Raw genomic sequence first — 26,645 nt, 5'->3', positions numbered from 1 at the left:
TTTGCCAGTTTTAACCTTACATCATTAAGAACTTGCAGCTTAGCTGTTCTGAAGCTATGGGTCTGCATGCTCTTCAGAGGCCAGGCATTCCTTCCTCTGGAATTGTTAACAAACGATTGTTAACAGGTCACATCACAGGTAGATCGGGTGGTCAAAAAGGCTTTTGGCACATTGGCCTTCATCAGTCAGAGTATTGAATATAGAAGTTGGGAGGTCATGTTGCAGTTGTATAAGATGTTGGTGAGGCTCATTTAGAGTATTGTGTTCTGTTTTGGGCACCATGTTACGTCAGCATGGCTTTATGAAGGGGAGGTCTTGCCTGACAAATTTGCTGGAATTCATTGAAGAAGTAAATAGTAGGGCAGACAAAGGAGAGGCAGTAGATGTTGTTTACCTGGATTTTCAGAAAGCCTTTGATAAGGTGCCACACGTGAGGCTGCTAAGGAAGATGAGAGCCCATGGTATCAGAGGGCAGATACTAGCATGGATAGCGGGTTGGCTGGGTGGCAGAAGGCAAAGAATGACAGTAAAGGGGCTTTTTCTGGTTGGCTGCCAGTGACTAGTGGAGTTCCGCAGGGCTTGGTGCTGGGGCCGCTACTCTTCACGTTGTATATTAATGATTTGGACGAGGGGATTGAAGGCTTTATGGCCTTACGGATGATACGAAAATAGGTGGAAGAGTTTCTTCTCACCTCAGTTTTAAATGGCTTTCCCTTTATTCTTAGACTGTGGCCCCTGGTTCTGGACTCCCCCAACATTGGCAACATTTTTCCTGCATCTAGCTTGTCCAGTTCTTTTATAATTTTTAGACGTCTCTATAAGATCCCCTCTCATCCTTCTAAACGCCAGTGAATATAAGCTCAGTCTTTCCAATCTTTCCTCATATGACAGTCCCGCCATCCCGGAGATTAACCTCGTGAACCTATAGCAATGTATTGCCTCAATAGCAAGGACGTCCTTCCTCAAATTAGGAGACCAAACCTGCACACAGTACTCCAGATGTGGTCTCACCAGGGCCCTGTAAAACTGCAGAAGGATCTCTTTACTCCTGTACTCAAATGTCCTGAGGGCAGGGGAAATCCATCCCACAGAGGCAACTAATGCTTTGAGGACAGGTTTCTCCAAGTCAACACCCATGCACAAAACCCAGGCTGCAATTAACTATGAGTGTTAGTTCTATTTCCCAGTTCCACTGTGTGTTCTGGCATCCCTACTGCAATCTTGTGTGTCGCATTCTTTATGTATTATAAAACCTGTAAACACAGATTTCCCCTAGTGTCTTATGCAATGCAGATTGAGTGAGAGTGGCAAGAGAATGGTCCTTTGTGACTTAGTGACTGTATTGGGTCGTGTCTGAGTGGTGTCACTGATATTGGATTCAACAGCGTTCTGTGGTACCGCTGGTATTTTGACAAGAAGCAACTTGAAGGAAGATGTGTGATAGTATGATGTTGACAAATCATTCACTCGCGGTGGCAGCTGTCCTGTGCACAAACGAACCATTTGCAGAAGGTTTACACCAATTTGGATCTGTGTGTCTGAATTTTACATTAATTGATAGTCAGCAAACTAAATACATCTGAAATGGGTTAGTGAATGTTGAGTATGCTTGTCCTGTTTGGGAGAGATCATCTCATGCGAAGAAAGTTGATGCCACCCTTTATGACAGCTGCAGATGCATCACTGGCTAAGCAGATGCATAAAAGGACCGGACACGCTAGATGCAGGAAACATGTTCCCAATGTTGGGGGAGTCCAGAACCAGGGGCCACAGTTTAAGAATAAGGGGTAGGCCATTTAGAACGGAGATGAGGAAGAACTTATTCACTCAGAGAGTTGTGAATCTGTGGAATTCTATGCCTCAGAAGGCAGTGGAGGTCAATTCACTGGATGCTTTCAAGAGAGAGTTAGATAGAGCTCTTAAAGATAGTGGAGTCAAGGGATATGGGGATAAGGCAGGAACGGGGTACTGATTGTGGATGATCAGCCACGATCACAGTGAATGGTGGTGCTGGCTCGAAGGGCCGAATGGCCTCCTCCTGCACCTACTGTCTATTATCTATTGTCTATATTTCTAACTTGTCCTGGTTATGAAGAAAGGTCATCAACCGGAATCACTGTGACTGCAAAAAAGCTTAGGATCCCAAATAATTGTAGGATTATAGCTAAAACTCCAAGACAAACAATTTAATTTTAGTTTCACCACAGGTTTATATTTACTGATTTCCAATAATATTTGCATTCTTGTTTGCCCAAACCCTAAACAAAAGCAAGTTTCCAACTGAGTATTTCTCCTTCCTTTGCAGGAAGATCTTGTGATGAAGCGTTCCTACCTCCTTCTGGGCTTGGCTGTGTTTGCTATCTTTGCTACGGGACTCTTTGGTTTCCCAGGTTCTGGAGGGCTCTGTACCATCGTCATGGCCTTTCTTGCAGGAGTCGGATGGGTGGATGGCAAGGTGAGGAGACAAGTGGCTGATGCAGAGTGTTGGAGGCAGTCATGTAATTAGACGTTCCAAATTAAACACAGAAACATAGAAACATAGAAAATATGTGCAGGAGGAGGCCATTTGGCCCTTTGAGCCAGCACCCCCATTCATTGTGATCATGGCTGATCATCCACAATCAGTAACCTGTGCCTGCCTTCACCCCATATCCCTTGATTCCACTAGCCCCTAGAGCTCTATCTAACTCTCTTTTAAATTCATCCAGTGAATTGGCCTCCACTGCCTTCTGTGGCAGAGAATTCCACAAATTCACAACTCTCTGGGTGAAAAAGTTTTTTCTCACCTCAGTTTTAAATGACCTCCCCTTTATTCTTAAGACTGTGGCCCCTGGTTCTGGACTCCCCCAACATTGGGAACATTTTTCCTGCATCTAGCTTGTCCAGTCCTTTTATAATTTTATACGTCTCTATAAGATCCCCTCTCATCCTTCTAAACTCCAATTTTTCCAATCTTTCCTCATATGACAATCCCGCCATCCCAGGGATTAACCTTGTGAACCTACACTGGACTGCCTCAATAGCAAAGACGTCCTTCCACAAATTAGGAGAATTAACAAGTGAATTTGTATCCTGCATCTTTATTATTTGTTTATCGAAAACCAGCAGTTGCTCTGGAGTGTTAAGAGTGTTATAACATAAAACGTGAATTTGTTTACAAATTAAAATAAGTTACTCAAACTTTACATAAATTACTGCCCGGAGCACAATCAGAAAGCCACACAATATGGTAGGTTTAGGTTTAGAATAATTGAAAATAGGTGCAGGAGTTCAGTAACTCGTGCCTGCCTTCTCCCATATCCCTTGATTCCACTAGCCCCTAGAGCTCTATCTAACTCTCTTTTAAATTCATCCAGTGAATTGACCTCCACTGCCCTCTGTGGCAGAGAATTCCACAAATTCACAACTCTCTGGGTGAAAAAGTTTTTTCTCACCTCAGTTTTAAATGGCCTCCCCTTTATTCTTAGACTGTGGCCCCTGGTTTTGGACTCCCCCAACACTGGGAACGTAGAGCCATTAGCAGAAGATCAACATCTTCACACAGTCGTGTCACACGGAAACTAACCATTCAGCCCAACCTGCCCGTGCCAACCAAGATGCCCCATCTTCACTAGTCCCACCTGCCTGTGATTGCCCACGTCCCTCTAAACCTTTCCTATCTATGTACCTGTCCAAGTGTCTTTTTATATGGTGTGATTGTATCTACCTCAACTGTGAACTACCTCTACCTGAATGTAAGAGATCTCACTGTTGGAAGAGCAGGCGGGTACCTTGAACAGTTCATCCCTCAGCCAACACTTGCAAAATCCAGTTATTCTGCTAGCTTCAGAGCCTGCAGAAGCAAACCATAAAGTGTTGGAAGATCTCAGTGAGTCAGGCAGCCTCTGTGGAGGGAATAGACAGCCCACGTCTGGGTTTGTGATCTTGGCTCACACACTGCTTCCTTATCCTGCCGCCTGTGCAAACATTTCCTCTGCTTGTGTGTGCTGTGCAGGGAGGAGCGGAAGGTGTCACTGCCAACGCCTGGGCCATTTTCCAGCCATTGCTGTTCGGACTGATTGGAGCAGAAATATCCGTCACCTCTTTAAATCCATATACAGTAGGTAAGATAAAAATATTAAATGCGGTGATTGAAATCACAATTGTGCTTGTTATGTCATAATTTAACTGAACGTTTTTACTGCTGTGCACCAGGTGAGATGTGTTCAGGTCTGACATTGCAGCTAATACAAAGCGGGAGGGAAGGTTTCTGCTGTATTTGCTTGTGTGAGGAACGGTTTGTGTCGGCAATGGCAGTTACATTTTCCCCAGAGAGGGTGAAAGAATTGCACAACTTTCCTTTGTGGTTAAAACAGATTACACAGGAATTCAACAAGTCACTTTGGGATGGAAGGATTGTAGGATAAACTTGCATATGCTGTATCTATTTAAATCTGTACACCGTAATGTGCGTAATGTTTACATTGGTGGGGTTGGTGCCCTTACTGTTCCACACCCCCTATCCCTGAGTCTGCCGCACCTCGACATCATCGTAAAGACATTAAACCTTTAATCAATCCTGACCACGGGTGCTGTTTGTACAGAGTTTGTACGTTCTCCCCATGACCACGTGGGTTTTCTCCGAGATCTTCTGTTTCCTCCCACACTCTAAAGACGTACAGTTTTGTAGGTTAATTGGCTTGGTAAATGTAAAAATTGTCCCTAGTGGGTGTAGGATAGTGTTCCATGTGGGTATCGCTGGTCAGCGCAGACCCAGTGGGCCGAAGGGCCTGTTTCCGCGCTGTATCTCTGAACTAAACTAGAATGCATACCTTTAACGTGAGAGGGACAAGGCTTAAAGTAGATGAGTGGGGCAATTTTTTTACACAGAGGGTGGTGGGAGCCTGGAACACACTGCCATGATCAGCGATGATCACAATGAACGGCGGTGCTGGCTCGAAGGGCCAAATGGCCTCCTCCTGCACCTATTGTCTATGTTTCTCTGTAAGAAAAAGAGGGAGAGGTAGAAAGAACTACCAGGCTGCCTAATACATTGAAGACCAAGCAATCAATGGCTGAGAGAGGTGCTGAAGGCTTGTTGATTATGGATGATCAATGTGGCGGAAGTGTAAAGAGAAGGAGATGAATGAGGGCGGGAAGAGAGAGGGGATAGTCTGTGGAACAGTGGGGTACAATACTGGACAGTTGCTGCGGAGCGGCACAGTGGGACAGCGGGAGAGTTGTTGTCTTACAAGGCCCGAGAGCTCCATCCTGAGTAAGGACTCCTGTTTGTATGAAGTTTGTACGTTCACCCTGCGAACACTTTGGCTTTTCCCCGGGAGTTCCGGTTTCCTCCCACACTCCAAAGACATACAGGTTTGTAGGTTAATTGGGTCCTGTAAAAATTGTAAATTGTCCTAGTGTAGTGTGCTAGTGCACAGGAATTGCTGGTTGGTGTAGACTGGGTGTGCCAAAGGGCCTGTTTTGTTAAACTAAACTAAACTAAACCAGTCCGAAATATAAGAGAATGCTGGGAAACACATCTGGTCAGGAGCATCCGTGGAGACATGAAGAAGGGTCAGCATGGCACCTTGATGATCGGAATGGACCATGTCTGACGCAAAGCAGACGGGACTGCTTCTGACAAATGATTGCATCCGAGAGCTGCATTGTGGCTTGTTGTAAGGTGAAATGCTGTTGAGTGAACGGAGGTGTTGTGCAAAGTGGGCACCCGATCTGCGTTTTGGTTCTCCATTGTAGAGGAGGCCACTGTGCACTGACCATGGAAGGTGTGGATTGAGTAGGGTTGCCAACTGTCCCGTATTAGCCGAGACATCCCATATTTTGGGCTAAATTGGTTTGACCCGTACGGGACCGTCCTTCACCTGTATTAGGCCCAGGGGGCACTGTAGGCCCGAACAGTATAGGCCCGGACACTGTAGGCCCGGACAGTGTAGGCCCAGACAGTGTAGCCCCGGACAGTGTAGGCCCAGACAGTGTAGGTCCAGACAGTGTACATCCAGAGGCCCGGGCGCCGCCTAATGGAGATTGCATGGCAACCCGCCTTCCGGCCCGGGCGGCCGCAATTAGTGGAGCGGGAGCACGTGGCCGCTGGCTGGGTGAGGTCACGTGGGGCGTGGGGCGGTGACGTCACCTTGTCCCTTATTTGGGAGTGCGATAGTTGGCAACCCTGGGAGTGAGGTTAAGTGCTGCTTCAGTGGCAGGAGTGGCAGTAGGGGGAAAGGAAGACACGAAAGGGCAGATATTGCATCTGCGTGCGAAGGAAAGTGAGCATTGATGCGATAGAAAATAAACCCGAGACTGTGAGGATCTGCCCATTGCAGTGCTTGGAGGAAAGGGAATGTCTGACGGTGGCTTCACATTGAAGCCGGTAGATGTTATTGAGGATTATCTGTTGAATATACAGGCCAATAGGATGGAAGGTGAGGACAAAAGGAACACTATTGTTGACACAAAAAACTGAAGGTGCTGCTTTACAAAACAAGTGTGCTGGAGTAACTCAGCGGGTCAGGCAGCATCTCTGGAGAACATGGACACAGAGTGCTGGAGTAACTCAGCAGGTCAGGCAGCATCTCTGGAGGACATGGACACAGAGTGCTGGAGTAACTCAGCGGGTCAGGCAGCATCTCTGGAGGACATGGATTGGCGATGTTTTAGGTTGGGACGCTTCTTCAGACTGGTTGTAGCAGTGGGGAGAAAGCTGGAAGAGAGGAGAGTGCGGGGCAAAACCTGCCAGGTCACAGGTGGATATAGGTGGTGGAATTTTGATTGGCGGATGGTTGAACTGAGGCCAGAGACAGAAAGTATGAGGCACAGGGATAGAAGAGGGTGAAATGTGAAGTCAGAGGATGCTGGAAGGGCCCTTTGCTCTGGGTGGAGAGGGAGTGAGAGTAGAACTGCAGGCAATGGAGCCCAGCACAAGCTCCAAGAATCATCTCATGATTCAGTGACAAACAGCCTTCCCATTTGGTATCAAACTGGCTAGTTCTCAACGCCGGTAAGGTGACAAGAGTTGAATCTTTCTCTCTCCACATGTTTAGTTTGGTTCATTGTCACGTGTGCCGAGGTGCAGTGAAGAGCTTTCAGTTGCATACTAACCAGTCAGCGGAAAGACTAATTATGATTACAATCAAGCCATCCACAGTGTACAGATACAGGATAAACAGAGTAATAGTTAGTGCAAGATAAAGTCCAGTAAAGTCCGATTAAAGATAGACCGAGACATGCTGCCAGACCTGTCGTATTTCAGCCTTGTTTATCGCGGGTTTGCAGCAACTGCAGTGTATTGTGTGACACAGTTGAGGCAATGCTCCTGTACTCTGTTCTCAGTCATTTCCTTACGCTTGCACCTCTCCTGAGGATAGCTGCAGTGAACAGATAGTCTCTGCCCTCTCAGCCAGCACCACAACACCCTCAGTAACTTCATCCCTCACACACATCCCCTCTGTTCTCAACCGTTTCCCCTCACTGACCACCTCCCCCTCCACTCACCCTCCCCCCCCCCCACACCCTGCCACTCTTCAACCTCTCAAATGTTTTCAACATTTCCCAGTTCTTTTGAAAACTCATTGCCCTAAGTATTAACTTGATTTCTCCCTCCACAGATACTGCCTGACCGGCTTATTATTTCCAGTGTCACAGTCATAGAGTGATACAGTGTGGAAACAGGCCCTTCGGCCCAATTCGTCTACACGCGAACAATGTCCCATCTACCCTAATCCCACTTGCCTGCGCTTGGCCCATATCCCTCCAAACCTGTCCTGTCCATGTACCTGTCCAAGTGTTTCTTAAACGATGGGATAGTCCCAGCCTCAACTACCTCCTCTGGCAGCTTGTTCCATACACCCACCACCCTCTGTGTGAAAATGTTACCCCTCGGATTCCAATTAAATATTTTCACCTTCACCTTGAACCTATGTCCTCTGGTCCTCAATTCCCCTACTCTGGGTAAAAGACTCTGTGCATCTACCCGATCTATTCCTCTCATGATTTTGTACACCTCTATAAGATCTCCCCTCATCCTCCTGCGCTCCATGGAATAGAGACCCAGCCTACTCAACCTCCCCCTAGAGCTCACACCCTCTAGTCCTGGCAACATCCTCATAAATCTTTTCTGAACCCTTTCAAGCTTGACAATATCTTTCCTATAACATGGTGCCCAGAACTGAACACAATATTCTAAAAGCAGTGTTTTCTGTTTTTATTCCCGACCCGACCGAATGTTAGCTGGCATGTTGACGATTATTTATGCACCAATTCTGTGCAGGATTATAATGTTTATAGTCTGAATTTACTGAAGTTCAGTAATCTGGCATTTTGTTTAACTCCAGGCCTGGGAATCGCCACTCTATGCATATCTCTTGTCGTCAGAATCTTCGTAACATTTTTAATGGTAAACTGCTCTGGATTTAACATGAAGGAAAAAGTTTTTATTTCCTTGGCTTGGGTTCCCAAAGCAACGGTTCAGGTCAGTGTATGGGTTTGACGTTACCTGATTGCCTGTCAATGTAAAGATTTAACCGTAATAGTGCTTGCACCACTTGCCCTGCTTTGCCTGATCCATAGACTGCCTTAGATACCTTCCCCCCTCCTCACCTAAGTGCGGCACGGTGGTGCAGGGGTAGAGTTGCTGCCCTACAGCGCTTGCAGCGGCACAGACCAGGTTTCGATCCCGACTACGGGTGCCGTCTGTACGGAGTTTGTACGTTCTCCCCGTGAGCACGTGGGTTTTCTCAGAGATCTTCAGTTTCCTCCCACACTCCAAAGACGTGCAGGTTTATAGGTTGATTGGCTTGGTATAAGTGTAAGTTGACCCTAGTGTGTGTAGGATATAGTGTTAATGTGAGGGGTTTGCTGGTCGGTATGGGCCTGTTTCCATGCTGTATCTCTAAACTAAACTATAGTAAACCTGCTTTCTAAAGTCCTTTCTCGGCCTCATGCCTTTGCCAAACTGACTCTGCATTCTGTACCACTGAAAATAGACAATAGACACAAGGAACTGCAGACGCTGGAATCTTCAGCAAAACACAAAGTGCTGAAGTAGAATTTGTTTTCTGGATAATTTAATGAATTAACTTTGCAGTAAGAGTACAGGTTATAGGTGCCAACTATCTCATTCCCAAATAAGGTACAAGGTGACGTCACCGCCTCGCGCCCCACGTGACCTCACCCAGCCAGTGCCCACGTGCTCCCGCTCCACCATTGGCAGCCACCCGGGCCGAGAGGTGGGTTGCTGAGCAACCTCCGTTAGGCGGTGCACGGGCCTTGGGGCTTACACTGTCCGGACCTACAGTATCCGGACCGACAGTGTCCGGGCCTACAGTGTTCGGGCCTACAGTGTCCGGGCCTACACTGTCCGGGCCTACACTGTCCGGGCTACACTGTCCAGGCACACAGTGTCCAGGCCTACAGTGCCCCCCAGGCATTTTTGGTTAATTTTGATTCCAATTGGTTACCTCATGCTGGCTCCCATGTGTAAGGTTGCCAACTGGCCCGTATTAGCCAGGACATCCCGTATTTTGGGCTAAATTGGTTTGTCCCATTCGGGACCACCCTTGCCCCACAGTAGGCCCGGGGGACACTGTAGGCCCGGACACTGTAGGCCCGGTCACTGTATGCCCGGACACTGTATGCCCGGACACTGTATGCCCGGACACTGTATGCCTGGACACTGTATGCCTGGACATTGTGGGCCCGGAAACTGTAGGCCCGGAAACTGTAGGCCCGGAAATTGTAGGCCCGGAAACTGTAGGCCCGGAAACTGTAGGCCCGGGCACTGTATGCCCGGATACTGTAGGCTCGAACAGTGTAGGCCCGGAGGCCCAGGCGCCTGGCCTAACGGAGGTTGCATAGCAACCTGCCTCCCGGCCCGGGCTGCCGCCATTGGTGGAATGGGAGCAGGTGGCCGCTGGCTGGGTGACGTCACATGGGGCGCGGGACGGTGATGTCACCTTTTGTCCCTTATGTGGGAGTGAGATAGTTGGCAACCCTACTCCCATGTGACCTAACCGATCATGTGGTTCCTTGTGAAGACCTTGCTAAAGTCCACGTGGACAACCTCTACCACTCTGCCCTCATCAGTCCTCTTGGTCCCCTCTTCAAAGCATTAAATCAAATTCATGGGAATCGATTTGACGTGGACAAAAACAGAATCGACAGATATGTGGGTGGATACACACAGTTCATTGAAAGTGGTGAACAAAGTGGTTACATAACAGATGGGATGCTGCGCTCTATAAATAGATGCAGAGTAGAAAAGTAAGTGTTAATTACAGTGGAAAAGGCAGTTTAAAAAGAGCGCCAAGAGGACGCTAGTAGTCAGTTTGAAAAGTCCGGGAGCAGAGCAAGGACGCCCGTTGGCTGAGAAGAAAAGTAAGTTACTTAAAAGTCGGGCGGAAGAGGAAGGAGGTGCTACAGCGGGAGTTTAGAGAGTTGGGAAAAACACTGAGAAGTAGGACGTCGAAGGTGGTTATCTCTGGACTGCTACCGGTACCTCGTGCTGGTGAGGCCAGGAACAAAGAGATAGAGGGTATGAATTTATGGCTGAGGGGCTGGTGCAGAGAGCAGGGATTTAGATTTCTGGACCACTGGGATCTCTTCTGGGCTAGGGGTGACTTGTACAAAAGGGACGGGTTACATCTTAACAGCAGGGGGACAAACATTCTGGCAGGCAGGTTTGCTAGTGTGAGACCTGTGGCTTTAAACTAAGTAGTGGGGGGGAGGGGTTAACAAATTGTGAATATGAAGATGAGGTAAAAAAAAAAAGGGAATACAGGAGATATTGCAAAAGACTCTCGGAAGAATGGGAACAGAAGTTCTAGAGGGGAAAAGAAATTAAGGGCAGGGCCAATTGTGACCGATGTGAGAGGGGAGGTAAATACAGAAGTTAAAGTGTTGTACTTAAATGCGCGTAGTATAAAAAATAAAGTGGATGAGCTTGAGGCTCAGTTAGTCATGGGCAAGTATGATGTTGTAGGTATCACTGAGACATGGCTACAAGAGGACCAGGGCTGGGAACTGAATATTCAGGGGTACACAACGTATAGAAAAGACAGACAGGTGGGCAGAGGGGGTGGGGTTGCTCTGATGGTAAGGAATGATATTCATTCCCTTGCAAGGGGTGACATAGAATCAGGAGATGTTGAATCAGTATGGATAGAAATGAGAAATTGTAAGGGTAAAAAGACCCTAATGGGAGTTATCTATAGGCCCCCAAACAGTAGCCTCGACATAGGGTGCAAGTTGAATCAGGAGATAAAATTGGCGTGTCAAAAATGTAATGCTACGGTGGTTATGGGAGATTTCAACATGCAGGTAGACTGGGAAGATCAGGTTGGAAATGGACCCCAGGAAAGAGAGTTTGTAGAGTGCCTTCGAGATGGATTCTTAGAACAGCTTGTACTGGAGCCTACCAGGGAGAAGGCAATTCTGGATTTAGTGTTGTGTAATGATCCTGATCTGATAAGGGGACTAGAGGTAAAAGAGCCATTAGGAGGCAGTGATCACAACATGATAAGTTTTACTCTGCAAATGGAAAGGCAGAAGGGAAAATCGGAAGTGTCAGTATTACAGTATAGCAAAGGGGATTACAGAGGCATGAGGCAGGAGCTGGCCAAAATTGACTGGAAGGAGGCCCTAGCAGGGAAGACGGTAGAACAGCAATGGCAGGTATTCCTGGGAATAATGCAGAGGTTGCAGGATCAATTTATTCCAAAGAGGTGGAAAGACTCTAAGGGGAGTAAGAGACACCTGTGGCTGACAAGGGAAGTCAGGGACAGCATAAAAATTAAGGAGAGGAAGTATAACATAGCAAAGAAGAGTGGGAAGACAGAGGATTGGGACTCTTTTAAAGAGCAACAAAAGTTAACTAAAAAGGCAATACGGGGAGAAAAGATGAGGTACGAGGGTAAACTAGCCAATAATATAAAGGAGGATAGCAAAAGTTTTTTTAGGTACGTGAAGAGGAAAAAAATAGTCAAGGCAAATGTGGGTCCCTTGAAGACAGAAACAGGGGAATTTATTATGGGGAACAAAGAAATGGCAGACGAGTTAAACCGTTACTTTGGATCTGTCTTCACTGAGGAAGATACACACAATCTCCCAAATGTTCTAGGGGCCGGAGAACCTAGGGTGATGGAGGAACTGAAGGAAATCCACATTAGGCAGGAAATGGTTTTGGGTAGACTGATGGGACTGAAGGCTGATAAATCCCCAGGGCCTGATGGTCTGCATCCCAGGGTACTTAAGGAGGTGGCTCTAGAAATAGTGGAAGCATTGGAGATCATTTTTCAATGTTCTATAGACTCAGGATCAGTTCCTGTGGATTGGAGGATAGCAAATGTTATCCCACTTTTTAAGAAAGGAGGGAGAGAGAAAACGGGTAATTATAGACCAGTTAGTCTGACATCAGTGGTGGGGAAGATGCTGGAGTCAATTATAAAAGACGAAATTGCTGAGCATTTGGATAGCAGTAACAGGATCATTCCGAGTCAGCATGGATTTACGAAGGGGAAATCATGCTTGACAAATCTACTGGAATTTTTTGAGGATGTAACTAGGAAAATTGACAGGGGAGAGTCAGTGGATGTGGTGTACCTCGACTTTCAGAAAGCCTTTGACAAGGTCCCACATAGGAGATTAGTGGGCAAAATTAGGGCACATGGTATTGGGGGTAGGGTACTGACATGGATAGAAAATTGGTTGACAGACAGAAAGCAAAGAGTGGGGATAAATGGGTCCCTTTCGGAATGGGAGGCAGTGACCAGTGGGGTACCGCAAGGTTCGGTGCTGGGACCCCAGCTATTTACGATATACATTAATGACTTAGACGAAGGGATTAAAAGTACCATTAGCAAATTTGCAGATGATACTAAGCTGGGGGGTAGTGTGAATTGTGAGGAAGATGCAATAAGGCTGCAGGGTAACTTGGACAGGTTGTGTGAGTGGGCGGATACATGGCAGATGCAGTTTAATGTAGATAAGTGTGAGGTTATTCACTTTGGAAGTAAGAATAGAAAGGCAGATTATTATCTGAATGGTGTCAAGTTAGGAGGAGGGGGAGTTCAACGAGATCTGGGTGTCCTAGTGCATCAGTCAATGAAAGGAAGCATGCAGGTACAGCAGGCAGTGAAGAAAGCCAATGGAATGTTGGCCTTCATAACAAGAGGAGTTGAGTATAGGAGCAAAGAGGTCCTTCTACAGTTGTACCGGGCCCTGGTGAGACTGCACCTGGAGTACTGTGTGCAGTTTTGGTCTCCAAATTTGAGGAAGGATATTCTTGCTATGGAGGGCGTGCAGCGTAGGTTCACTAGGTTAATTCCCGGAATGGCGGGACTGTCGTATGTTGAAAGGCTGGAGCGATTGGGCTTGTATACACTGGAATTTAGAAGGATGAGGGGGGATCTTATTGAAACATATAAGATAATTAGGGGATTGGACACATTAGAGGCAGGAAACATGTTCCCAATGTTGGGGGAGTCCAGAACATGGGGCCACAGTTTAAGAATAAGGGGTAGGCTATTTAGAACGGAGATGAGGAAGAACTTTTTCAGTCAGAGAGTGGCGAAGGTGTGGAATTCTCTGCCTCAGAAGGCAGTGGAGGCCAGTTCGTTGGATGCTTTCAAGAGAGAGCTGGATAGAGCTCTTAAGGATAGCGGAGTGAGGGGGTATGGGGAGAAGGCAGGAACGGGGTACTGATTGAGAGTGATCAGCCATGATCGCATTGAATGGCGGTGCTGGCTAGAAGGGCTGAATGGCCTACTCCTGCACCTATTGTCTATTGTCTATTGTCTATTGAGTACAAGAGCAGTGAAGTCAGGATGTACCTTCTCAATAACTGGGTTGATCTGTTCTGTCCAACTGCACTCCTGGCCGAGTTGGTCGCTGGCATCTACTTCACCACAGAATTGGTGTCCTAATCTTTAGATTTTACTTTGGAGTTTAGAGATACAGTGTGGAAACAGGCCTTTCGGCCCACCAAGTCCATGTCGATCAGCAATCACCCCGTACACTAGCACTATCCTACGTACTGGTGGGGTTGCCAACTGTCCCGTATTAGCCGGGACATCCCATATTTTGGGCTAAATTGGTTTGTCCCGTACGGGACCGCCCTTGTCCCGTATTAGGCCCAGACGGCGCTGTAGGCCCGGACAGTGTAGGCCCGGGCGCCACCTAACGGAGGTTGCTATGCAACCCACCTCCCAGCTCGGGCGGCTGCCATTGCTGGAGCGGGAGCGCGCGGCTGCTGGCTGGGTGAGGCCAAGTGGGGCGTGGGGCGGTGCCGTCACCTTGTCCCATATTTGGGAGTGAGATGGTTGGCAACCCAACACCCTGGGGACATTTTACAATTTTATAGAAGCCAATTAACTTATAAATCCATACGTCTTTTACTCCAGCACTCTGTGTCCATGTTCTCCAGAGATACTGCCTGACCCGCTGAGTTACTCCAGCACCCTGTGTCCATGTTCTCCAGAGATACTGCCTGACCCGCTGAGTTACTCCAGCACTCTGTGTGCATGTTCTCCAGGGATACTGCCTGACCCGCTGAGTTACTCCAGCACTCTGTGTCCATGTTCTCCAGAGAAGCTGCCTGACCGTTGAGTTACTCCAGTACTTTGTCCTTTTTTGGTAAACCAGAACCTGCAGTTCTTGTGTCCACACTGCAATCTGCCTCTGAGACATCACTCGGTCTAAATCCTGGATCTCCCTTACAAGAGCAATTGCAGTGGTTTAAGAAAGCTGCTTACTTCTTTGATAATTAGGGATTGTTAATAAACACCAGTCACATCAGCATTACACAGTCCAGGTGGCGCAGCGGTAGTTCCAGAGAGCAGGGTTCGGTCCCGACCTCGGGTGCTGTCTGTGTGGAGTTTGTACGTTCTCCCTGTGACCGAGTGGGTTTTCTCCGGGTGTTCCGGTTTCCTCCCACACTCCAAAGACATATAGGTTTGTAGGTTAATTGGCTTCAGTAAAAATGATCCCCAGTGTATAGGATAGTGTTAGGGTACGGGGTGATCGTTGGTCGGCATGGACTCGGTGGGTCGAAGGGCCTCTTTATGCACTGTATCTCTAATGTCTAAAGAATAAATAAAACAAATCTTCACCGCGTCTCCGGCCATCTGTGGTTTACATTTCTGGCAGCGGCCATGGTAATGCCGTTCTTCAGTCAGGCTGTAGAGTGGAGCGGAAACACACTGGCCGACCAGGGGGCGTGCTGGCAAAGTGAGGTGATCTAATGCTGCATGACATGTGGTGTTGTCAAGATGCTGTGCGTTAAACCTTGCCCTCTGTGCTGCGCCAGGCTGCCATCGGCTCTGTGGCTTTGGACATGGCGCGGACCCGGAATGAGAAGATGGCGGTGGAGTACGGGATGAGTGTTCTGACACTGGCCTTTCTGGGCATCCTCATCACCGCTCCTATCGGAGCCGTCATCATCGGCCTGCTGGGCCCAAAGCTGCTGCAGAAGGAGAGGGAGCAGGGAGCAGATGATGCAGGTCAGTCCCAAAACATGCTGATGCCTGGGGGACCTCTTTACAGGAATCCCACTCAATGCAAGTGTGAGCAATGTTAAATGAAATAAGGATGGTTCTGTAAACATGGGTGGGTGCCAGAGGTACATAGAACATATTCATTTTGTAGAGATACAGCGTGGGAACAGGCTATTCGGCCCAAGGTGTCCGCGCTGACTCACAATCTCTATTCTACACACACACGAGGGCCAATTTACCGAAGCAAATTAACCTACAAACCTGTACGTCTTTGGGATGTGGGAAGAAATCGGAGCACCTGTAGAAAACCCTGGAGGTAACGGGGAGAATGTCACAGGCGGTCACGGTGGCGCAGCGGTAGAGTTGCTGCCTTACAGCGAATGCAGGGCCGGAGACCCGGGTTCCATCCCGACTACGGGCGCTGTCTGTACCCGTGACCTGCGTGGGTTTTCTCCGAGATCTTCGGTTTCCTCCCACACTCCAAAGTCGTACAGGTATGTAGGTTAATTGGCTTGGTAAATGTATAAATTGTCCTTAGTGTCGATAGGATAGTGTTAATGTGCGGGGATCACTGGTCGGCACGGACCCGGTGGGCCGAAGGGGCTGTTTCCGTGCTGTATCTCTAAACTAAACTAAACTAAAACAAAAGAGATGGACAAAGACAATAGAAATCAAATCCTTCATTTAGGTTCAATATTCATAGGAGATGATCATGGGATGAATAGGTTAGATAAATAACAGAGTATCTTGCCCAGAACAGGGATATTGAGAACCAGAGAACACAGGTTTAAGGTGAGGAGGGGAAAAATTTAACAGAAACCTGAGGGTTATTCTATCCCTGGAACCTATCTATTCACACAGAGAGGTGGGGGGTGTATGGAATGAGCTGCCAGAAGAGGTAGTTGAGGCAGGTACTTTCACAACATGTAAGAAACATTTAGATAGGCACATGGATAGAGTAGATTTAGAGGGATATGGGCCAAACACAGGCAGGTGGGTCTAGTGCAGATGGGACATGTTGGTCAGTGTGGGCAAGTTGGGCCTAAGAACATGTTCCACACTGTATCACTCTATGTTGACGGAGCTGATGTTGATATATTGTGGAAGGCGTTATAGGAAAAGTTCAATTGTTTCTCACATTCAGCCAAATCAGGACTCTGGAATTAATCAAAACACCAAACGCCGGAGGTCAAGGGGTCAGGTAGAGAGTGAATGATTCAGAGCATTAACTTGAGTCATAGAGTGATACAGTGTGGAAACAGGCCTTTAAGCCCAACTCACCCACACCGGCCAACATGTCCCAGCTACACTAGAGTCATAGAGTGATACAGTGTGGAAACAGGCCCTTCAGCCCAACTTGCCCACACCGGCCAACATGTCCCAGCTACACTAGAGTCATAGAGTGATACAGTGTGGAAACAGGCCCTTCAGCCCAACTTGCCCACACCGGCCAACTACACTAGAGTCATGTCCCAGCTACACTAGAGTCATAGAGTGATACAGCGTGGAAGCAGGCCCTTCAGCCCAACTTGCCCACATCAACCAACATGTCCCATCTACACTTGACCCACCTGCCTGCGCTTGGTCCATATCCCTCCAAACCTGACCTATCCATGTACCTGTCTAATTGTTTCTTAAACGTTGCAATAGTCCCTGCCTCAACTACCTCCTCCGGCAGTTTGTTCCAATCACCCACCACTCTTTGTGTGAAAAAGTTACCTACATTCCTATTAAATCTTACCCCCCCCCCACTTCCCAAAGGTGTCAAAGGTTATGGCGAGAAGGTAGGAGAATGGGGCTGAGAGGGAGAGATATATCAGCCATGATTGAATGGCGGAGTAGACGATGGACTGAATGGCCTCCAACTTATTAACCACCTCTGGTTCTCGATTCCTCTGCTTTGGCCAAGACAGTGTGCGTGTCTACCCAATCTGTCCCTCATGATTTTATACATCATGATTCGGAGAACAAGCGTTTATTGACTCTGTACCCAATATCTGGTGAAATTAAGTAAGAGTCAATGTCATAAGGTCAGAAGTGATAGGAGCAGATTTAGGTCATTCGGCCCATCAATACTCCACCATTCAATCATAGAAAACATTGAAAATAGGTTCAGGAGGAGGCTATTTGGCCCTTCGAGCCAGCACCGCCATTCATTGTGATTATGGCTGATCATCCACAATCAGTAACCCATGCCTGCCTTCTCCCCATATCCCTTGATTCCAGTAGCCCCTAGAGCTCTATCTAACTCTCTCTTAAATTCATCCAGTGAATTGGCCTCCACTGCCCTCTGTGGCAGAGAATTCCACAAATTCACAACTCTGGGTGAAAAAGTTTTTTCTCATTTCAGTTTTAAATGGCCTCCCCTTTATTCTTAGACAGTGGCCCCTGGTTCTGGACTCCCCCAACATTGGGAACATTTTCCCTGCATCTAGCTTGTCCAGTCCTTTTATAATTTTATATGTTTCTATAAGATCCCCTCTCATCCTTCTAAATTCCAGTGAATACATGCCCAGTCTTTCCAATCTTTCCTCATATAACAGTCCCGCCATCCCGGGGATTAACCTTGTGAACCTCCGCTGTACTGCCTCAATAGCAAGGATGTCCTTTCTCAAATTAGGAGACCAAAACTGCACACAATACCTCAGATGTGGTCTCACCAGGGCCCTGTTCAACAGCAGAAGAACCTCTTTACTCCTATACTCAAATCCTCTCGTTATGAAGGCCAACATGCCATTTGCTTTCTTCACTGCCTGCTGTACCTGCACGCCAATTTTTAGTGACTGGTGTATAAGGATACTGAGGTCTTGTTGCACTTCCCCCTTACCTAATCTGACAGCATTTGAGATAATAATCTACCTCCTTGTTTTTGCTGCCAAAGTGGATAACCTCACATTTATCTACATTATACTGCATCTGCCACGCATCTGCCCACTCACTCAACCTGTCCAAGTCACCCTGCAACCTCCTAACATTCGTAGTTCACACTGCCACCCAGCTTTGTGTCATCTGCAAATTTGCTAGTGTTACTTTTAATCCCATCATCCAAATTATTAATATATATTGTAAATAGTTGCGGCCCCAGCACCGAGCCTTGGCTGATCTATCTCTCCCTCCTAACCCCATTTTCCTGCCTTCTCCCCATAACCTCTGTCACCCGCCTAATCAAGAATCTATCTATCTCTGCCTTAAAAATATCCATTGACAGCCTCCTCAACCATCTGTGGCTATGAATCCCACAGATTTACCACCCCCTGACTAAAGAAATCCCCCCTCCTCCTTCCTAAAGGAACATCCTTTAATCCTGACATTTGTTCCACATAATCCAATCAGTTTCAGAAATTGAAGGTTGTTCCAGGCATGTTGCCACATTATTTTAAATCCTTAGTTCAAGAGCAAGTTTAGACAAGAACAAATTGACACCAAGGATTAACTCAGTAGTAATTTCTCGAATGGATCCAGTTGATCAGCCCAGGAAAATGACAAAGTGTTGGTGTAACTCAGCGGGACAGGCAGCATTTCTGGAGAACACTTCGGGAGGGGACGTTTCGGGAGAGGACCCATGTTCTCCAGAGATGATGCTTGTCTTGCTGAGTTACTCCAGCACTTTGTGTCTTTTTTTGTGAACCAGCACCTGCAGTTCCTCGTCACTACATTTTACTGCTTCCCTGTGAAATCTCCTCATGGCATGCCTACTTTGAAGAAGTTCTTCTCCTCTCTACAACAGGAGTTTTGATATCCTCTCCCATTGCTCCCCCTCTGATTCCTGTTGCTGTAATAATTAGTCAAAGATGGGACCCGACACAAAATCTCTCCAATCTATCCACGTTCGCCAGAGATGCAGCTTGAGCCATTGAGTTACTCCACAGTGTAAGTTATCAGAAAAGCTCGTTGAAGAGTAGGAGCTGAAGGAAGATTGATCCAGGCAGTGGAATTATGTTAGCCTAAAGGAACAAATTAATGATTTTGTTTCACTTGTACATAGGGTTGCCAACTGTCCCGTATTAGCCGGGACATCCTGTATAATGGGCTAAATTGGTTTGTCCCATACGGGACCGCCCTTGTCCCGTATTAGGCCCGGGGGGCGCTGTAGGCCCAGACACTGTAGGCCCGGACAATGTAGGCCCGGACAGTGTACGCCCGGACAGTGTACGCCCGGACAGTGTACGCCCGGACAATGCAGGCCCGGACAGTGCAGGCCCGGACACTGCAGGCCCGGACACTGCAGGCCCGGACACTATAGGTCTGGTCAGTGTAGGTGTAGGCGTAGCAACCCGCCTCCCGGCCCGGGCGGCCGCCATTGGTGGAGCACGTGGCCGCTGGCTGGGTGAGGTCACGTGGGGCGCGGGGCGGTGACGTCACTGTGTCCCTTATTTGGGAGTGGGGAAGTTGGTAACACTACTTGTACATGCAACCTTTTTGCAAACCCATATTATGGGTAGTGCAGGAACTGCTGAACCCACTGATTATTAAATCCCAAAGAGCAAAATACAGCAAGTGACAATTACCAGTTTTATCCAAACTCGTAAACTTAGAAATATGTTTGTTGGAATGTCTGCTTGCAAGCAAAACATCTTTAGGTTAACCAGAGTTGAAGCAACATTAGGACTGACTCAGGGTTACACTCCCGGTCATGACTTTGTCAGAATGTTTTTGATTAGATTTAAGGAGGTTTTTCAACCTCTGGAGTTAATGCTCTGACAATGTGTTCACTGCAAGCATTCAATAGGGATCTGCATGGGTTAGTTTCTAACGACAGGACTATTTGAGAGGTGGATGGGATGCTGTGTGGGAACTGTTGTGTGGGCTCCTGCAACTCGATGGCCTTCAGGTACTGGAGGAGAACCCCAGGGTGTATTGAAAGAGGTGGCTCTAGAGATTGTGGAGGCATTTGTAGTGATCTTTCAATAATCCCAGAGTCAGGAGTAGTTCCAGACAATTGGTAAATTGCAAATATGAACCCGCTGTACAAGAAACCAAAGGCTAGTTAGCCTGACTTCAGTGGTTGGTAAGATTTTAGAGTCCATTATAAATAGGGGTGCCAACTATCTCACTCCCAAATAAGGGACAAGGTGACGTCACCGCCCCATGCCCCACGTGACCTCACCCAGCCAGTGGCCACGTGCTCCCGCTCCACCAATGGAGGCCGCCCGGGCCGGGAGGCGGGTTGCTATGCAACCTCCGGTGTCTGGGCCTCCGGACCTACAGTGTCCGGAGCTACACTGTCCGGGCCTACACTGTCCTGGCCTACACTGTCCGGGCCTCCACTGTCCGGCCCTCCACTGTCCTGGTTTACACTGTCCGATCCTACACTGTCCGGGCCTACACTGTCCGGGCCTACACTGTCCGGAAGGTGGACACAGATTTTAACCAGCATCTGCAGTTTTTTCCTACTACACTGTCTTGACCTACAGCGCCTACAGCGCCCCCCGGGCCTAATACGGGATAAGGGCGGTCCCGTACGGGACAAATCAATTTAGCCCAAAATACGGGATGTCCCAGCTAATATGGGACAGTTGGCAACCCTAATTATAAAGGATGAGGTTACGGAGTACTTAGAAGTTCACGATAAAATAGGCCGTAGTCAGCATGGTTTTGTGAAGGTGAGATCTTGTCTGACCAATCTGTTGGAATTCTTTGAGGAAGTAAATAGCAGGACAGACAAAGGAGACCTACAGGTATGTAGGTTAATTGGCTGGGTAAAATGTTAAAAAAAAATTTAAAAAATTGTCCCTAGTGGGTGTAGGATAGTGTTAATGTACGGGGATCGCTGGGCGGCACGGACTTGGTGGACCGAAAAGGCCTGTTTCCGGCTGTATGTGTATGATGTATGATGAGAGTCAGTGGATGTGAAGTGAAGAGTCAGGGATGTGGTTTACCTGGATTTTCAGAAAGCCTTTGATGAGGTGCCACACGTGAGGCTGCAAACGAAGATGAGAGCCCACTGTATCAGAGGGCAGATACTGGCATGGACAGCAGGTTGGCTGGGTGGCAGAAGACAAAGAGTGGCAATAAAGGGGGGGGGTTTCTGTTTGGCTGCCAGTGACTAGCGGAGTTTCGCAGGGCTCGGTGCTGGGGCCGCTACTCTTCACGTTGTATATCAATGATTTGGACGAGGGGATTGGCTTTGTGGCCAAGTTTGCGGCTGATACGAAAATAGGTGGAGGGGCAGGTAGTGCGGAGAAAGCAGGGACTGTGCAGAAGGACTTGGACAGGTTGGGAAGAGTGGGCAGAGAAGTGACAGGTGGAATACAGTGCAGCATAGTGTGGAGTTATGCATTTTGATGGTAGGAATAAAGAGGAGAGAGAATATGGAAATTGGGGGTGCAAAGGGACTTTGGAGTGCTGGTGCAGGATTCCCAAAAAGTTAATTTGCAAGTCAAATCGGTAGTTAGGAAGGCAAATGCATTTATTTCGAAAGGACTGGAATACAAAAACAGGGATGTAATGCTGAGGCTCTATAAGGCCACATATGGAGTATTGTGAGCAATGGTGGGCCCCATATCCGAGGAAGGATGTGCTGGCTCTGGAGAGGGTCCAGAGGAGGTTTACAAGAACGATCCCAGGAATGAGTGGGTTAACATATGATGAGCGTTTGTCGGCACTGGGCCTGTACTCACTGGAGTTTAGAAGGATGAGGGGGGACCTCATTGAAACGTACTGAATAGTGAAAGGTTTGGATAGGGTGGATGTGGAGAGGATGTTTCCAATAGTGGGCGAGTGTAGGACTAGAGGTTATAGCCTCAGAATAAAAGGATGTTCCTTTAGGAAGGAGATGAGGAATATCTTGTCAGAGTTATCTGTGGAATTTATTGCCACGGAAGGCTTTGGACATTTTTAAGGCAGAGATAGATAGATTCTTGATTAGTACGGGGGTCAGGGGTAGATCAGCCATGATTGGACGGCGGAGTAGACCTGACGGGCTGAATAACCTAATTCTGCTCCAATCACTAGTGAACATGAACGTGAATGTTCCAATGTAATGCAGTTTCCTTGAGTTAGTGAGGGAGACTCCAGGTGTGGGTGATGGCAGGGGTTACTGTCCATGAGACTCCTGGTGTGGGTGATGGCAGGGGTTATTGTCCATGAGACTCCAGGTGTGGGTGATGGCAGGGGTTACTGTCCATGAGACTCCTGGTGTGGGTGATGGCAGAGGTTATTGTCCATGAGACTCCAGGTGTGGGTGATGGCAGGGGTTACTGTCCATGAGACTCCTGGTGTGGGTGATGGCAGGGGTTATTGTCCATGAGACTCCAGGTGTGGGTGATGGCAGGGGTTATTGTCCATGAGACTCCAGGTGTGGGTGATGGCAGGGGTTATTGTCCATGAGTGGATACAGGACAGCTTGATTGTAATCATAAGTAGGAAAAAAAACTGCAGGTGCTGGTTTATATCGAAGTAGACACAAAATGCTGGAGTAGCCCAGCAGGTCAGGCAGCATCTCGGGAGAGAAAGAATGAGTGACGTTTCGGGTCAAGGGTCTGAAGAAGGGTCTCGACCCGAAACATCACCCATTCCCTCTCTCCCAAGATGCTGCCTGACCTGCTGAGTTACTCCAGCATTTTGTATCTACCTTTGATTGTAATCATGTCTAGTCTTCTGGCTGACTGTATAGCACACAAACATAAAAGCTTTTCTCTGTGCCTCTGTGCACATGGCAATAAACGAGACTAAACTATGAGCGTGTGTGGGGCCTTTGGCTGGCACCTCCCTTGCTTTACATCCTGATATTTTGATCCACAGGTACAGAATCACGGACCGTTTTAACACTTGATCCTGGAGAAGGGATAGAAAACGAGATTGAGGTCTGAGATGCTCACCTGTGCTCCGACTTTTCTTACAAAACATTGCTGAGAGTTTCAACTCAGATTTGATTCCTGGAACTAGTTCTGAAGACACTGGAGGAAATGGATTTTAAAATGCTTTTTAAAAATTAACGGTTGTACATTATGTAGATTTATTTTTTAAAGAAACAATCAAAAATGTATAAAAAAGCATATTTGGACCTTTTATTTGTGGAAATCAACAAGAGGTTTTAGCATTGTTCTTGACATTCTGGTTGTGTTTTACAATGATCTTGATACCACTGTTACCAGGGTTGATGTCAGTATTTTGCAGCTTCCCTGGGCATTATAGCTTGGCCAGGAAGTCCGCGTGGGCTTGATCAGAGTCCGTTCCCCACTCAGTTCCTTCTCACGGGTGAGTTGTCACATGTTCCTGAAGGCAGCGCAGTGGAGCCTGATGCTCGGGTCTGCCCAGCGTCACTGATGGGCTTCCCTTGACCGGGGCTGACTATGGGGATAGAATGGGAGCTGGGTAGGGTTGCCAACTTCCTCACTCCCAAATAAAGGACAGGGTTACGTCACCGCCCCACTCCCCACATGACCTCACCCAGCCAGCGCTCGCGTGCTCCCGCTCCACCAAATGCCCGGCCCGGGAGGCTGGTTGCTACGCAACCTCCGTTAGGCGGTGCCCAGGCCTACACTCCGGGCGGCACGGCAGCGCAGCGGTAGAGTTGCTGCTTTACAGCGAATGCAGCGCCGGAGACTCAGGTTCGATCCTGACTACGGGTGCTGTACTGTAAGGAGTTTGTACGTTCTCCCCGTGACCTGCGTGGGTTTTCTCCGAGATCTTCGGTTTCCTCCCACACTCCAAAGACGTACAGGTATGTAGGTTAATTGGCTGGGTAAATGTAAAAAATTGTCCCTAGTGGGTGTAGGATAATGTTAATGTGCGGGGATCGCTGGGCGGCACGGACTTGGTGGGCCGAAAGGGCCTGTTTCCGGCTGTATATATATGATATGATATGATACAGCATCCGGGCCTACAGCGTCCGGGCCTAATATGGGACAAGGGTGGTCCCGTACGGGACAAACAAATTTAGCCCAAAATACGGGATGTCCCGGCTAATACAGGACAGTTGGCAACCCTGGAGCTGTGGCACAGCCTGATCTGATGCCTGACGTACTCCGCTGGGTGCTTCCCTGGCTGATCCTGCTTTAAATAGCTCAGGGTCTGTGGCAGTAAGTATTGTCACAGCACCCTCTCCACACCACCGCAGTCCCTGTCGAGTACCTGCTTCATCCCTCTGTGCCTCTGGAGGGTAACTGATTGAGATCCTCCTGGTGTGGCTGAGGACGAGGCCTCGCTGGTGGGCTTTCTCATGGTGCTTCCCTCTTTGTATACGGGTTGAGTTTAACAGCAACATGTTTACACTCAGGGACATGCCGATGCGAATAATGTTGTACAGTCCCTGATTCTCTTTCCTTGAATGCATCATCTGTAGATGCCTTCACAGATTACCTGGTGCACAAAGGCCAAGCAATAAATCAAAGCTGAAAGATTTTGAAGCTGTGATAAAGTTTCCATCTTGATAGCACAGCCTGAAATGCTCAGTGAGTTACAGCAATTACTGATGTACTGAGCAGACCCAGTCACGCTCCATTCCCCTAAAGCACGGTGAAATTAGTTTGGTGAGTCACATTGAGAGCACCAATGTGTACAGCATCATGCCAAACATCCCCAAGTCACCTGTAAATCTTTTGGGAAACCAAAGATGATTGCGGGTTTACCCTGCACTCTGGGTTGCCAACTATCTCACTCCCAAATACGGGACAAGGTGACATCACCGCCCCGCACCCCACGTGACCTCACCCAGCCAGCGGCCACGTGCTCCCAATCCACCAATGGCAGCCGCCATTCCGTTAGGCAGTCCCTGGGCCTCCAGGCCTACACTGTAGGGGCCTACAACGGCCCATGGCCTACAGTGTCCGGGCCTACAGTGTCCAAAGCTAAAATGTCAGAATCCTAGAGTGTTGGGACCTAAACTGTCGAGACCTACAGTGTCCAGGCCTACAATGTCGGGGCCGACGGCATTGCAGGCCTACAGTGCACCCAACACAGGACAAGGGCGGTCCCATATGGGACAAACCAATTCAGCCCAAAATACGGGATGTCCCGGCTAATACGGGACAGTTGGCAACCCTACTCTGCACAGAATCTGAGCTGACAGAATGCAGGGCAAAGCTCGCTGCATGACGTCAGCCCTGGATCTCAACAGTTCATCAGTAAAACTTGCACACTTTGTTATTTATTTAGGAAACGATTCTATACAACTGGCTGCCATGTGTAATAGTTGAGGCAGATACTACAAAGGTTGCCAACTTTCTAACTCCCAAATAAGGGACAAAGGTGACGTCACCGCCCCGCGCCCCATGTGACCTCACCCAGCCAGCGGCCACTTGCTCCCGTTCCACCAATGGTGGCCGCCCGGGCCGGGAGGAGCGTTGCTACGCAACCTCCGTTAGGTGAACACACTCGGCCCCACTCCCCGAACACACTCCGTTAGCCTACACTATCCGGGCCTACACTATCCGGGCCTACAGTGCCGGGGCCTACAGTGTTGGGGCCTACAGTGTCCGGGCCTACAGTGTCCGGGCCTACACTATCCGGGCCTACAGTGTCCGGGCCTACAGTGTCTGGGCCTACACTATCCGGGCCTACAGTGTCCGGGCCTACAGTGTCTGGACCTACAGTGTCTGGGCCTACAGCGCACCCCAGGTCTAATATGGAACAAGGACGGTCCCGTACGGGACAAACAAATTTAGCTCAAAATATAGGATGTCCCAACTAATATGGGACAGTTGGCAACCCTAGTTTAAACCGAAGATAGACACAAAAGGCTGGAGTAACTCAGCGGGACAGGCAGCATCTCTGCAGAGAACACATTCCTTCTCTCCAGAGATGCTGCCTGTCCTGCTGAGTTACTCCAGCTTTTTGTGTCTACCTTCTGTTGGACCAAGTGGCTCATGTTTACAAAAGTAAAATAAAGATTTCAAATCATTTTGTTTTACAAAGAGAAGTCTCAGGAGGTGATTGAATTAACTACAATGAAGAGTTCAAGTGTCATGAGGGGCATCAATAGAAATAAAAGAGCGATGTAGGACATTTTACACAAAAGATGCTAAACCTGTGCAAATTATTAAAGTATCATTGCTTCTGGATGTTTGCATTGATTGTATTTTAAATATTCCTAAAACTTGTGGAAAAAACTGCAGATGCTGGTTAAAATCGAAAAGGTAGACACAATGCTGGAGTAACTCAACGCGTCATGCAGCATCTCGGGAGAGAAGGAATGGGTGACGTTTTGGGTCGAGACCC

At 48.1% G+C, this 26,645-nt stretch overlaps 1 protein-coding gene across 2 annotated transcripts in view; it reads left to right on the top strand.

Annotated features, from left to right (window-relative positions):
* The window catches only part of LOC144597937 (sodium/hydrogen exchanger 9B2-like), a 118,252-nt gene extending 92,066 nt beyond the window's left edge, over positions 1 to 26,186 (top strand). For both annotated transcript variants that reach the window (XM_078407762.1, XM_078407770.1), the window contains exons 9-13: positions 2,306 to 2,455; positions 3,995 to 4,103; positions 8,331 to 8,467; positions 15,299 to 15,491; positions 23,229 to 26,186. In XM_078407762.1, coding sequence (XP_078263888.1) covers positions 2,306 to 2,455; positions 3,995 to 4,103; positions 8,331 to 8,467; positions 15,299 to 15,491; positions 23,229 to 23,296 — 657 coding nt within the window. In that variant the 3' untranslated portion in view covers positions 23,297 to 26,186. The remainder of the gene's footprint in view (positions 1 to 2,305; positions 2,456 to 3,994; positions 4,104 to 8,330; positions 8,468 to 15,298; positions 15,492 to 23,228) is intronic.
* The last annotated feature ends 459 nt before the right edge of the window (positions 26,187 to 26,645 follow it).

The sequence above is a fragment of the Rhinoraja longicauda genome, chromosome 1, assembly GCF_053455715.1.
Source record: "Rhinoraja longicauda isolate Sanriku21f chromosome 1, sRhiLon1.1, whole genome shotgun sequence".
In the NCBI taxonomy this organism is placed as follows: domain Eukaryota; kingdom Metazoa; phylum Chordata; class Chondrichthyes; order Rajiformes; family Arhynchobatidae; genus Rhinoraja; species Rhinoraja longicauda.
Note: the sequence above shows the minus strand (reverse complement) of the source record. Positions and strands in the feature narration are given on the sequence as shown.